This window comes from Stegodyphus dumicola, chromosome 9, assembly GCF_044657685.1.
Source record: "Stegodyphus dumicola isolate Sdum_Otavi_A_Nest chromosome 9, ASM4465768v1".
Classification (NCBI taxonomy): Eukaryota; Metazoa; Arthropoda; class Arachnida; order Araneae; family Eresidae; genus Stegodyphus; species Stegodyphus dumicola.
The window spans coordinates 109,656,032-109,671,769 of NC_140776.1; the positions used below are offsets into that span (position 1 = coordinate 109,656,032).

The following is a 15,738-nucleotide window of genomic DNA, read 5'->3' on the forward strand; positions in this document are numbered from 1 at the left end:
ATAACTGCTCAGAGACATCTGGACAAGGGACTGGCACCCCAACTAAGAATGTTCAGGGTTGACGGAATTTTTGCTAAAGGATGACAACGCTTGACCTTATCCAGCATATATAGTGTCAGAATACTTGCAAATAGAAGATATCACTCGAATGGATTGGCCAACTTACTCACTCGAACCAAAGTGAACATGTGTGGAATGCCTTAAGGTGCCAAATTCTTCCCTGGATCCTTCAGGAGCTGAAAACTACAGTTTTAGAAGAATGGCATGCAAAACTTGATGTACACTTTGGTAAAGTCTATGAAATCAAAATGTAAGGTATGCCTATCTGTCTGAGGTGACCACAAACCATATTAAAGAAAACATTTTTTCACAAGAGGTGACTTTATTTTTCCCTCATTTTAAAGTTTCCATAAATTTGGTTTTAATTTCAATATTTTGCAATTAATCAACTGCCAGTCATTGTAACTTATGCTATTGTACAAATTTCTATTAATAATTTTTCATTAAGTATCAGTTACGTTTTATTTCTGTCAGTATCCTCCAATTTTGCTGACCAATGTATAAGGGGGCTGATGATGAAAACCAATGATTTGAAGGGGCTCAATCCAATGAAAGGATTGGGAATCGCTAGTTTAAACCTTCTCATGTGTGCAGTTTTTTACTACCACAGAGAGATAAGTCACCTAATGATCTCGGAAGGAACCATAATTTAGTTTAGTACATTGTAGTTTTTTATGAGATGATAGTGAGTCATGCCTTGAAAGAAATACAATGATAGCACGTGACCTACCCAAAGAATTTCACTGTGACGACAAGACTACACAATCATACTTATGACTACCTATTGTTCGTATTTACATAATAAGGCTGTAATAGTAAAAAAAGTACTGAAATTTTCAAAAAAGTTTCAATGAAAAATTTCAATTCTACCTGTATGTGTTTTTACGTGTTTTTTCAGATGATGACTAACTACAAATGACTTTCCACAGCCATCTTCTTCACACCTAGAAAAGATTATTCCAGTTAAAAATTTTATTTCAGTTTTTTAACAAAGTATATTAGTAATAAAATAGAACATAAAATCCAATTACACTGCAATAAATACAAATCAAACTTCACTTTATTAACTGACAAAAAGGTAAATATAGTATTGTAATATTTTATTATTTAACAAATAATTATATTTATTATCCTTGATATTGGAGTGGCAATGCCATACCGTGTAACCGTTCCTGAGCAACATTAGAAAATGTTAAAAATAGTTATTCTGAAGTTTTACCAGTTAGTAGATGTATGAAAAATTTATTAAGAAAGAAACTGTAAAAAGTAAGTTGGAGTGTGAAGCTGTAAAGGATAAATTGCATTTTAAATTAATTATCTTTCTTTGTGAACTGAGAATAAAACTTTTATGTTTTACTAAGAAGCTCATCTGTTATTTCAATAAAAACTGCAAAATACGTTACAGTATCCACACTGATGAGACAAAACGTTTTTCCCATCCTCACATTTTTCAATGAAATCATCTGGATGACATGGAGGGCATGTGATTAAGTGGGAATGGTATTTAACTGCTGCTGCAGAAGGTAAGGAATCATTCTTGTGCTTACTTTTGTGAGTGATGGGAAAGGCTGCTGATCTAAGCGAATTTGATAGAGGGCAGACTGCAATGGCCCAAAAGCTCGGAATGAGCATCTATGAAACTGCACGACTGATATGTTGTTCATAATCTGAATAATAGTATTTATTCAATGGATAATTGATGGTGAAACCAGCAGTACACACCAAGGTGCTAATGTCCATATGTCATTAAAGAAAGAGAACGTCGAAGACTGTCATGCTTGATGTAGCAAAATCCGCATCAGACAATGACTCAGCTGACAGCCGAATACAGTGCAGGTCCAAGGGCAAGTGTTTTGGAACACACAGTTCAGCAGACACTGTTGGATATGAGACTACGTAGCAGACATCCCACTAGTGTATTTCTGTTGACTAAGCATTATTGTCAACTATGGCTACAGTGGGCCCAGGAATATTGAGAATGGATCATAACTAAGTGGAAGACAGTTGTCTGGTCAGATGAATCACGATTTCTCAGACTCTCATACATCACATCGATGGTTGTGTCAGGGTATGCCATTTTCCAGGCGAACAGTTGCTCCTCCCTTGTACAGTAGGTCTCACAAAGGCTGGTGGTGGCGGTATTATGTTTTGGAGAACGTTCTCATGGGCAGCTCTGGGATCCTTAGTTGTAGTAAAATAGACAATGAAAGCTGCAAACTATCTGAACATAATTGTGGTTCAGTTGCACCCTTACATGGCATATGTTTTCCCAACTGAAAATGGAATCTGCCAGTAGGACAAAAACCCATGTCACAAGGTTCAAATTCTGTCCGCATGGTTCGAAAAGCACAAGGATGAATTTCAATTTATGTCTGGGACATAACTTGCCAGATCTTAACTCGATAGAGCACATTTGGGATGTCATGGAATGGCAGCTCAGAGCTCAAACACCACCATGTTAGAATATCTTGACTTTGATGACTTCTGCTTAGACATTTCATACAACCTGTCTCCGGTCATCTACCAAGAACTTGGGAGTATCCATGCCAAGGCAAGTTGCAGCTGTTTTGCAGGCCAAAGGTCATGTAATGCATTATTCAGTAGGTGGTCATAATGTTTTGGCTCTTCAGTGTATAAAACAAGAGATATATTAGTATGTGTGCATGGTATAAATATTAAATATAATTTTTTGCTTACAGCATTGCCAGCTTATAGCTTACAGCATTTTACTTATAGCACTAACACTTAATAACTAAATATAATAACTATTACATTTAATAAACAAAGAATAACTAACACTCTATTTATTATAAAAGTCTGTTGAAATTTTTTACAGTAGAATATCAGTTTCTTACATTAAAATAAAGCAGTAATTAAGTTGGCAAATGCTAATTTTTTAATAGGAAATATTTTGTCCTTTGAGAAATCAGATGCATACTTTTCAAATAATGAAGCAACTTTTCACAGAAGAATAGATTCTTACAAAAAAATAACGTTATGAGTTTCTAAGATAATGATATAACACTAAATTAGAGTTTATAAACTAAAAATTCTTGATGAAAAAAGCTGCATAATTTTTAGATCATGCAAAATGGGTTAGCAGCTTTTTTTTTTTTAAAATAACAGAGTAAACCACATAACTTCTAAGAGAATCTGTGTGACAATCACAATGAACAACTTAATAGTTATATTTATTAAAATATAATAATATTAAATATAATATAATACTCGGCATATTGTATTTATTAAAATACAATATGATGAAATTACTTCAACTAGGAAATAGAAAAGCCATACATTACTCCAACTTATTTATACGTAAAAACTTTCACATAAAATATGTTAAGTGAGTTTCGAAAAATGAATAAAATAATTTTATTTTATAATTCAAAGTAAATTTAAAATACTTTTATTTCAAGTTATCATGTTTCCCAATACAACCTATTTTGCACTTGTTACAGTATATATTCCAACTTACCGATATGGTCTTTCTCCAGTATGCGTACGAAAATGTTTACGCAGGTCACTTAATGTAGTAAAATACCTTGCACAGCCTTGCTGTTCACAATTAAATGTATTGCCAGTATGCAGCCTTTTATGAGCTTTTAATCTAGAATAAGAAAAAATAATTAGTTTGAAAACAATAAACACCTAATTTGGAGAAAATAAGCAAGATAAAATTTTCAAATACTGAAGAATTATCTTCAAAAACTATGTGCTCTCCCCCTAAATTACGCACTATAACTCTGTAAGTTATAACTTAATGAGCCAAATTCACAAAATTAATAAAGAGTTTTTTAATAGGCTGAAATATATGGCCATTTGCTCCAGTATATTATGAACAGGCAGTAGCTTTCTTTGAATTTCCTTCACTGCCTCAAATCTTTACCCCTTGAGCTTTATTTTCAGTTTTTGAAGTGGAAGTTCATATACATAAAAAGGACGTGGTACTAAAACCAGGCCCAGAAACTGACAAAATATGAGAGTAATAAGGGATAGTGTATTGTCATAACTGTTCTGTCATGGATTAAGCCATTTTTTTTCCCTCCTACTCTCTCATAGACATCTCAGACATAGATTGCTACTTTAAATACATAAAGACATAGATTGCTACTTTAAATGTTTCATCAAGAGGAGCAAACGCTTTAAGAACAATTCCTCTGCCATCAAAAAACAAATCAATATTGACTTGATTTCACTTTTCACTTGACTTCTTCATGAGGCAACCCTGGACTTTTCCATTGACTGGATTGTCTTTTCAGCATTAACCCTTTAACTGCTTAAGACGTGTATAAACGTTTTCAGAGTTTCCTTTAAAAATGCTTTAGACGTGTTTACACGAATTTCAAATCGCTCGAAAAATGTTTAAGACGTGTATACACGAAGCCCAAATTTCGCCAAAATTGCTTAAGCCGTGTTTAGACGATGCAATCTGGTCTTCTTTCCCCTACCTTTCTGCAGGCGGCTGTCAGTTGACACAAAGCTCTTAATAGGGTGTGAAGTCTGTTTGAAAAGAACACTTTACGGAAGAGTTCTGAGAGGGAAGTATCCCTGTCAGATAGCAGGTGTGTGTTATCTTTCTGACGACTGCAAGCTTGTAAATGAAGATAAATCATTTTACAACAGTTTCCCTTGTGATTACTTATACAAATGAAAGTCTAACAGAATTGCTCATTGTTACAGTACATTACCGAAATTTAGAAGAAACGGAAAAATAATAATTGTAACGCAAGAATAATAACTGTAAGAAAATAATAATTGTAACTTTTTAATAAATCATATATTATACAATTAAATATTTTATTTTTGTATTAAAAGTTGATTAAAATTTCTGATTCATCAAGAAAAGGAAAAAAAATATATAATGCTGCAAACATCTATTTTGTTTGCCCTCGTATTTCAGGTGCCAGTGTTTTTAATGGTATATCCTTCCTTTTTACACTTTGAAATATGAAAACTGTGCTTTCAGCATGCCTGATTTGTGGCTGTGTGCTCCTTATAAAAGCGAACTGACATATAAAAATTTCTTGGATGTCAAAAGTAAGATATTCTACTCGAAAACTTCAATTAAACCGAATAAATTCATATGCCGAAGGAATTTCTAGAAATATTTGTTTTTAAAAATATTATTATTAAGATTTGAAATACAAATTAGTTTTTAAATCTAGGAGGAAAAATATGCATTTCTTGGAACTTTTTTGGAAAGAAATCTACCGGTATAAAATTGCTTAAAATTAATGGAGTGTAAGTTAATGTATGGAAGGTATATAATGCACACAAAAATTGGTCAGAAGAATAATTAGCTAACAAATTAAATTAATTACATTAAAAGAATTTCGTTAGAAAATAACCTCTCCAAATGCCAATGCTAGCAGCATTATAAATGAAAGTTATTAAATTCCTAACTTAATTAATCAATAATTGTGGCCTACCAGCGGCCGATCAATTTGGTAATTCGGTCTGAGGCTCGAATCCTCGAACAGGCTGGCTGCAAGGGCGTTTTCGTGATTTTCCCCACGTGTAACGTGTATACGAGCCAGTATCCCTTAGAAAGTCTTCCACAAAAGCATCCCTCCTTTTAGGCAGATAGCCCTCGAGGCTTTGCCGTAATCACATAAAACCAAACCAAATTAAAAACCAATAACTATGTGTTCGCAATTACTTTGCAAAGATTTTTTATAAAGATACAACAAAAGTCCGCAGCAACCTAGTAGAAACTGGCACTTTAAAGTGAGTTTAAATCCTGGCGAATGGGCTGGCTACATGGCAGTTTGCATGGATTTTTGCTGCCTATATTTAATGTGAACATAAGCCAATCTCATTTAAAAAGTCCTTCACGAAGACATGCTCTGAATACTAGTCCTCGCATGGGAATACGTTTGGATTGTTAGATTAATGACAAAGCTCGCAAAGGGCGATCTGTCTAAAGAGGATATGCTTTCGTGAAAGACTTTCTAAGGGAAACTATCTCGTACCGGTGTTACATATAGGTAAATTCACGAAAATGGAGATGTGGTGAGCCAATTCACAGGGGTCTGAATCGAGGTCAAACAACCAAATAGTCCTCGTGTATTTTCTCATGAGCTAAATAAAATAAAATACAATATCGCGAAAATCACTTTATGCTATTAAAATGGCAATAACTTCGTATTATACAGGCTATCATTTTGCGTCTGTTATGAGATTTTAATCTTTTCTGTTATCCAAGCTAGCCCACAATGGAATACTGGTAGTTCTATCCGGGTTTCGAAGCCCGGCGAAAGGGCTAGCTACATGGATGCTTTCGTGTCTTTCTCATGTGTAACGTGTACACAAGCCGGTTCCCCTTAGAAAGTCCTCCACAAAGGCATTCTTCCCCTTATGTACATAACCCTCAAGTGCTTTGCCATAATCATTGCTGGGAATGTCTGTCAGAGCAGCGTGAAATTTAAATTAGCTTACTTTTTTTTCCCTATATTGAAAACAACTTAATTTTTTTTTAAATCTTGCTGTCAGACCGAAAGTATTTAGAAGTATAAAACTGGTCTCTTTGAACACATTTCTGTGGTATTTCTTTACGGACGTAGATCAACTGATAACAGTCCAACCCTTGATGTAGGCATTGACAGATTTCACCACCAAAAGGCCTTTTCTCTAACATAGTGGAGGCCACTTTTATCTTCTGCTTTGTAATACAGTATAACTAAATCGGCTGGCCCTGTTTGCCCGAATAGCTTCTGAGAACCGTTCGCATTTGAATGCGTCGGAGCTTGAGTGACTGAAAGACTACTTGTTCCCAAAGCAATCAGTCAGACAATAAAATTTGTTAATATTTCTACTCTCTCTGTAAGTTCTTCAAATCCAGGAAAGGGTAATGCGTGCATTTGGGTGCATGTGAGAAAAAAAAAATTTCTATGCTGCATTTTGTATTACTTGTATAGTGAAACATTTCAAAAAACAGCTTTATATGCAAAATTTTTCTCTGATGAATGAACTCAGCTGAAAACATGTTTCTATCTTCTGTACATCCGCCCCCCCCCAAAAAAAAGATGCTCTTTTAAGTGAATTAAATTTTTATTGTCCTCTTATTACATTTTTCTAAATTTTTCTATTCCCCTTTTCTTATAACACATAAGCAATTTTTTAAATATGAGTGACCCCTGAGCGCTAAGATCGGTGAGCTTGCTAAAGACTGGTAATTTGAAGGAATTCAAATCTTGGCAAAGGGGTTTACTGCAGGGGAGGTTTCTTGGTTTTCCCTCATGTGAAACTAATACAAATTCTTTTCCTTTAAACATCCTTTACGAGAGGCAACTCCTTTTAGGCATATAATCTTCAAGTTCTGTGAACAATTCTAATCTAAATTTTTATAATATAAAATTTCATAAAAATTTATTCTACTGCCGCTTTTGTGTACATTATATTTATGACGATTCTACTGCCGCTTTTGTGTACATTATATTTATGATTATTTCTACGATTATGGTGTTATGTTTAATACTGAAAATAATGTTTAAGCTAAAAACCAATTTGAACCCTTTTTAATAATAAGGTAACATGCGCTAAATGGTTTTGAATAGAAAGAAACCAAGGATGCTAACTCCATACATCAAACAGAAAATTTATTATCGTCAACTCATTTCGTCTAGGATGAAAGGTTTCTAAGCTTACGATTTTTGATTATGGTTAAGCAGGCAGGGGTTACTTGCCTAAAAGAAGAGACTTTTTGAGGGAAAGAGGCTGGTAATTAGTGATACACCCCCGTGCAGCTGCTAGGATTTACCATGCTCAACTATCTTACCGCTCGTGCTCTATTGGGCTTTCAGCTTACAAAATATGTATTTTAAGTTGGTTATTTACATAACAGAAGAACAAAATAAAATGACAGATTATAAATAGTGCATTTTACTGACAAAAATTTCTTTGGAAAAAAAAGAAAAAAGTACTGTAAAGAATAAGAACGATATAGTTAACGGCAGCCGATAAGCAGTGCTGGTGCATATGTTTTTGCGGAGAAAATCATTTTGCTTGTGTTGTCGTATAACGAAAAATATTCATAAATTATTTTTTACAGTTGCTAAAATAATCCTGGACTATCTGTTTTAAGATAATACCTTCTTGAAAAATTTTTCAAAATGAAATTGGCTTGGATTAATATGGGAAAAAGTATAAAGACACCAAGCCGCTAACTTGTTTGGTTGATAGGGACAAATCCAGAACAAGCATCAACATCCAGTACTCTTATTCAATATAGTGAACTTAAATATTTGTTTGTATAATTATTATTAGTATTAAAACAAAAATATTTATTATAATAAAGACTGTAGTTTTATAACACACCCTTGTAAGGCATTTTCTTTGGTTAGGGACTACATGTGAATAATCAACTCTGCGTTGAAGCAAGACAATTTTTTAGGACTTAATGCTTCAAACAATTGAATGCTGGGATTCCTAGGGAAGAAAATATCCTCAAAAATATATTCCACAAAAAATATTGAATTATATTCTTATAATGACTTATTAAATAATTAATAATTGTTATAATTTTTAAATATAATGCTTACTTATTTTTTACAAAATGTACAATAATACCCTTTATTTACAAAAATACAATACTGAACAACTATATTGTAAGCTAATAAAATAACAACATTGCATTGTTTCTTATTAACTACGTGTCATCTTTCCTTTTCAGCTTTCTGTTATAGGATAATGTTTTTAATCCTATTTCAGAGTGTACTGGTGTTTCAAGGACGGGAAGGCAAGAATTTTTAAATTCAGCCAATAAATTTATGATCAACTGAAAATCCATAAAGAAAAACTATTTCAGGTTAAAATTCCCTTTCAGAATATCTTAAATGTATATAAAAAAGTGAAATGCAAATTTGACCCATATTATCACCATTTCAGCCCTTAAATAACTCCTAAATGTTTTGTTTATTGCTCTTAAAAACAGATCAGGTGACCATAATGTTTGTATTAAAAAATCTCGAAATTATTGCTAAAGAAAAAGCAGAAACAATACTTCCTTTCGAATTATTATTTATTTATACCTAGGGCAAATTTAATTTCTTTGAGATCGAGAAGATATTTAAAACAAATGTTTATGCTATATCCTGAAATCACCTAATTTTTTGTTTTCATAAATCAGATGAAAAAGTCACATTTGAAACACATCCCTTTTTCAAATCAGCTAGCTATCCAGGTATAATCATGAAAATGTTGTTCCACTCTTGAAATTAAGATATTCAGTTACCAAATCTTATCTCGCTGAATAATTAACTTTACTTAAAAGAACATATTTGGTATATATTAAGTATATATTGTTCATTCAAGAAATGAAATCTTTTCAGAAAATAACATCCGTCTTAAAAACTAAGTAAATTTCAGCATTAAATATGCCTTAAAAGTTAAAATTTTGAAATCTCCTTAATATTTAACTAGAGTTTCTCTAAAAAGCAAGTTTAAAAGTCACATTAAGTTAAGTTGATTCAATTTGGCAGAAATAATAAGACAGATATTTTTCATAGTAATTATTCAAATATTATGCTAAATATCTTAAACTATAGGTAATATTTAAGTAAAAAGAAACTATTTAAAATAATCATTATCTGCATGTAAATGCATTTCTAATTTATGACAAAAACATGGAAAATCAGAAATAATATCAAATGTAATCGAACTATAAAGATTGCTTTTCAGATGTTTCAGCAATCTCACAGAAGGAATGAATGTTGCACCAGATATTTTTTTATATGGATTTTATTAATAGCAGTTTAACTAATCTGCATTGAAATTCAGATGATAATCAATGACCCATAGATTTAGGTAACTTAGATTAAACATGAATAAAAATAATAAAAGAAGAGCGGGTAAATTTTAAAATCGAGTTATTTCAAAATAAGAGTCTTTTAGGAAAGAGAACTTTTAAGATACTATTCACACCTGTACCCTGCCGCATTTGGACGGTCATAACGGAGAAGCTATTATAGTCATTTGCAACTTTCTTGACAACTCACATCTACAGGCACTAATATTTATGGTAGTAATCCATCTTACTTATAGTCGTAACCCTTGATCTAGTATTCAGGGAGGGGAAAGAAATAACAGTAGCAGTAGCTGGCATTTTTCAGAGGTTTAGGGTTATTTTCCCGACATTTTAAGGGAAGCTCGGTCCAAAATTAGTGACAGTTTTAAAGGTATTTGTAGAAAATAACTCGACAGGCTAAGGGTTAAACCACACATACAAAAGGTTTTATCACTTGTAATAATATTTGAAATAAAGCTGGGGTTTGAAGTCTCAGCAAATGTGAAGTCACCGATGTTTTTGATCAGCAGTCAAAGCACAAATTCCGATGCAACATGCTTCATCTTCAAATCTTCCATCAAAATCTTGTAACAGCTTCTGTGCCTAATTCTCGACTAGCATGCTTCAGTAGAACAACAGTGGTCCTCCGATGAGTTCTGTCATTCATATCTGGCACAGAATCACTGACTGGTCACAGTGTACTAATCAAATTTCTGCCTGCCTTAAACCAGGCCAATAAAAAAACATTGAGACCATCTAACAGCTTCTTCCACAAAAGCCATTTTCAACATTTCATAATATATTGTAACAGATTTTCCTAGCTTTTAACATTTCTAGCTTACATAAATGAGCACAGATCACAGTCAAAAGAGGGACAAAGCAGAAAAAGGCCAAACAAAAGACAAGGCTTTTGAAAGGTCCAACATATCAGCAGAAGATAAGACTACAACGTGCTCAAATGTGAAGAAGTAAGGTGAAATCACATGTTTGGGAAGTTTCTTAAATCTAAGAATATCGGCCAGGTCTGAGTAGCTTAAAGCAAAATTTGCACAACATATGTTTCAAATAATAAATGCTAGGGAAAATAAAATGGATTAAATACTAACACAAAAATGCAAATACAAATTGAACACTTTGAATAAAAATAATGAAGGGAATACAATTTACCAATAAATTAGCTCTCAGAGAGGGAAAAAACAATTAAAATACAGAAAGGCAAAATTTATGTGAATATTTTTTAATTTTTCAAAACCCAACAAAAACTGAGGGGGGGGGGGGAGATTTGGTAATATATGTCTCTTTTCCTTCTGAAAACTAACTAGATTATGAATAAGCATTTGCAAACATACAGGACAGTTAATATTAAAAACACTGCTCCAATATGTTAACATGCGAGAAATTCAAATAATTCAGCCAACATTTTATGGAACAATTATTTGCAAAGAATAAGCAAACTGGCATATTTTGAATAGAGAAAAAGGATGCATATTTTATTAATCTATTTCATTCATACTCTGAATATGCACATCTATTATACAAGTGATTTTCATTTATTTACCAGCATTTAATACATTATCATGCCAAGTTAACCAAGATTAAGCATCAACTATGCTTTTGAGTCAGTATATCCAGAAAAAATTCAAAAATATAAAAGATGATACACATTTTTCAAAATTTATGTTTCATACTCAGTGCCATTTTGAGTTGCTAGTTTGTATCTAAACAAAACTAGGTACTTTTTGATTATTCATACCCTCACCAAAAAGCTGCGGAAAAGTATCAATTAGGCAACAAACTATGTTGCCAAAACATACTTTGGTGGAAACTCATGGATGTCACCAAAAATAATTATATAAAGAACCAGATATAAATGTAGCATATATCCATATGGTTTTCTACTTCTTTGGAAATTTTCTTCAGCATGACAGCATATTATGATCCCGTATCTTATGGCAATTTCAGCGTTTTAGCATAGCAATAGACTGCATATAGCAGTTTCCATCATCATTGATGAAATCTTGGATTTAGCTTTCTGCATGCATAAACCAGCCCTTAACATTTTGAATGTAATGATTGCCTATATCCAATCATTAGGTTTTATGTCCCTTTTTACATATTAGCTTATAATTAAAAAAATTTGCTTTCTTACTTTTGTTAATGATGTAAATATTATCAATACTTATTCACACACGTTATCACAACCACATTGGCGCAGTTTAGTAAATTTTACAGAAGATTTAACAATTACTTTCATTATAAAATATTATACCTTGTTAGTCTACACATTTCTTCCAGCGATGCTCAAATAATATGTGGAGTCTTTCTCCGCAAAGTAGTTATTAACAAAGTTCATAACCTCCTCATTTGATGAAAATCTTTGTCCTCTAAATGCTTCTTTTAGCTTAGGGAACAAAAAAAGTCACTTAGTGCCAAGTCTGGTGAACAAGGTGGGTGGTCAAGCAGTTCAAACCATAATTCACAGATTTTCGCCATTGCAACTGCTAAGGTGTGAAATGGAGCATAGTCTTGATGAAACAAAATTTTTTCTTTTGCAAATATGACTGTTTTTCAACAATTTCTGCCTTCAGCTTATCACAAGTAATGTTGCATAGTACGCTCCAGTAATGGTTTTCTCTTTTCAAAATAATCTATTAAGACAATCCCATGGCTGTCCCCAGAAAACTGTTGCTTTCCCAGCAAAAGGAACAATTTCTGGTTTTTTTAGAGGCAATTCTCTGTTTCCAGTCCACTGGATTGACTGTATTTTTATTTCTGGGCTGTAATGATGAATTTAGGTTTTATCTTACAGTGGTTAATAGTCGAAAAAGCTCCAATTTACTGCACTTGAATAGCGCCAACTGAACAGTGCAAATGTTCATTTAGACACACTTCTGATCAAAAGTGAGCAAACGCATCGCCCAATGTGCAGCCAGCTTGCGCATATATAAATCTTGTTTCAACATGTGACAAACACATTCTTTGGACATGCTCATAGCCTCTGCACATCTCTCTAACCTTGATTTGGCAATCATTCAACTCCACTTGGTGGATTTTAGCAATGTTTTTGTCAGTGGTTGCAGTTTTTGGCCTACCCAAAATTTCACAATCCCCGTACACTGTGTCCAACTCCATTTTAAACAAAGTAGGTGTATTGGCTTTCAAAAATAAATATCTAATGACAGCACAATACTTGATTTTCTCCATGTTTTCAAAAACAATCACACCAACTCACAACAGTAATTATCAAACAAAAAATTTGTGTTCAAAATAGCTGAAATTTGATTGGTAGTTATCAAGTGATGCCCAAACAAGTTTTTCCACTTCAGTTGTTTTGAGTTACCATCTACGTATCGAGGTTGTAAGCTTTTCAAACAGCCCTCGTACATACATACACATTCTACATTTCAACTAAATATTTATCCCAAATGACAATCAGTAAATGCAAATGGACTTTTGTTTTTGTTCAAACTTTGTTTAACACACAACAGTAATTGTCAAAGAAAAAATTTGTTTTCAAAATAGCTGAAATTTGATTGGTGATTTGATCAAGTGATGCCCAAACAAGTTTTCCTACTTCCAGTTGTTTCGAGATTCCATCTACATATCGAGGTCGGAAGCTTTTCAGACAGCCCTCGTACATACATACACATTCTACATTTCAACTAAATATTTATCCCAAATGACAATCGGTAAATGCAATTACAAACAGACTTTTGTTTTTGTTCAGATGCAAACTTCATAATGATCATTTTGAGAACCAATTCAAAGTATTGTTCTTTTAGTGATTCGGCAGCAAAATAAGAAACTCCCGCAGAAATTTCGTCCTTCCTTCTTATATTAGAAGAAAATTCTACAAGTACAAATTTTAAAATCAAGTTTAAGACAAAAAATAATTACAGTTTATTCTGGCTTACATGATTACGGCAAATCTTTGAGGTTTATCTGCCTAAGGAGATGGATGCCTTTGTGGAGGACTTTCTAAGGGAAACTGGCTTGTATACACATTACACCTGGAGAAAACCAAAAAAAATGCCCACGCAGCCAGCTCATTCGTGGGATTCGAGCTTTAGACCGAACTACCTGTGTTCAGCGACTTTATCACTCAGCTGCTCGTGGGATCAAAAAATAATTATAATTTTTCTGTAAAAGGTGTTGGAACTTGGAAAGCAGCAAAAAGAATACATATAAAAATGGCAATGTTGGAAACAAAACATTTGTCATATGCATCACTGTCTGAATAATTGTCATGTGCGTGGCTGCCAGAGTTTGGTGTATTCTGAAGCTTTAGCAATTTCTATTAAGGTAGTTGCAATAATACGAGTACCATTTCATCTTTACGAATGGAAGCTTATGAAGTCAGAGATTAAAAAAAGTAATTATATAAAAATGTAGCTAATAAATGTTGTTTAAATACAGATCTTCACAAGCAGATTCAAAGAGCTGTACTGATCAAAGTGTTAAATTAAAAGTTTGTGCAATTTTTTTTTTTTTTTTCCCCTTTAAAAGGAAACATTACTTTCAATGTGAAAATAACAACAGTGCAAAAACCCAAGAACTGAGCATATCTTATAAGGAAAAAGAATAATATTAAGAAAATTTTTTTTGTAAGTTTTCAGATTTTACATTAAGTCCAAAGGGGCTTTTTTTAATGTTTTGTATGTTACCTTTATTTATTGAAAATCATGTTCTTCGAACTTAAACCATAAAATTCAATTCAACAGCAATATCCCAAATTATTTTAAAATGAGCAATCTTTAAAAATTCTGCTACACAGTCTCGCGCGCTGGAGTGAAAAATGTCCCTCCCCCGTACAATTCTGCTATTGCTAGCTTTGAAATCGTCGAGTTTCTTAATAAAAAATTCATGAATGCTTTACAAAATATGAAATAGATATTAAAACAAATTCAAAATTCAGACTTCCAGATGCCCATACTGGGGTGGAGACGTACGTTATTCAAAATTTTATGGCTCTAGGTACTGTTGTTTTATCACAATGTGAGAAACATACATACATTTATGCACATTCTTCATTATTTAATTTCTTTAAATATAATACAAGGCTCTAATATTTGGTGGTAACAATTAAAACATAATTCCCAGTTTATACTGAATCAACACAAAATGCCAAAACAAAATTAATAGCCATTCTGGGCTAATGCACTGTGGGCTAAAAATAGATGAGACTGGATGCATTACTGAAATGGATGTACAGATACCCAAACAATTTTTTTTTTTTTTTTTTTTTGCCATAGTCATATGGGTTTTTATTTTAATACTGAATTTCAGATGCATAAAATGAAAGTTTTAGAATTCATTTCACATAATGATTTTTTGAAGAATACAAAAGCAATTATTAATTTTGGCATAAACATCTTATGCTACAATGAAAATGAATCAATCGTCATTGATAGAATACAGAGGCTGTTCGCACATTTTTTAGACGATTTTGCTTTGCTAATAAAAAAAAAGCGTGCACTTGGAAAAAAAAAAAAATTTTACTGCAACTATACTTTTGAAAGTATAAATTATTGTCTGCTACTTGACAGCTCTGTTTCCGTGTGAAATGGTGCTTTTAATAAGCATTGGGCGGAGGGCTATGTTTGTGCTCATTCCTAATAAATTATTCGTATTTAGTTATTAACAAAACGATGTGAAAGACATGTTTTTTTTTTTTTTTTTTTTTTTTTTTAATATCTAAAGCTACACTGGTAATACTGTCAACAGGAAAGGAAAAAAATGTCAAAGTTTGGCTTCAAATGGAAAAATTGTTCCAAGTACATATCCAAGGAAAAAAAAGAATGTTTTGAATGTTGCAAAGATAAGATTTTTAATGTTAAAAGAAAATCTGCCAAGTTAAAGGACACATGCAAAATCATTAAAATGTTCAGTGT

At 32.6% G+C, this 15,738-nt stretch overlaps 1 protein-coding gene across 1 annotated transcript in view; it reads right to left on the reverse strand.

Annotated features, from left to right (window-relative positions):
- Nucleotides 1-15,738, reverse strand: part of MTF-1 (Metal response element-binding Transcription Factor-1) — a 90,818-nt gene that overhangs the window by 56,630 nt on the left and 18,450 nt on the right. Inside the window, exons 4-5 of the mRNA XM_085823894.1 lie at nt 3,539-3,670; nt 931-1,004 (exon numbers count right to left, since the gene is read on the reverse strand). Of these exons, the coding sequence (XP_085680020.1) occupies nt 931-1,004; nt 3,539-3,670 (206 nt within the window). The remainder of the gene's footprint in view (nt 1-930; nt 1,005-3,538; nt 3,671-15,738) is intronic.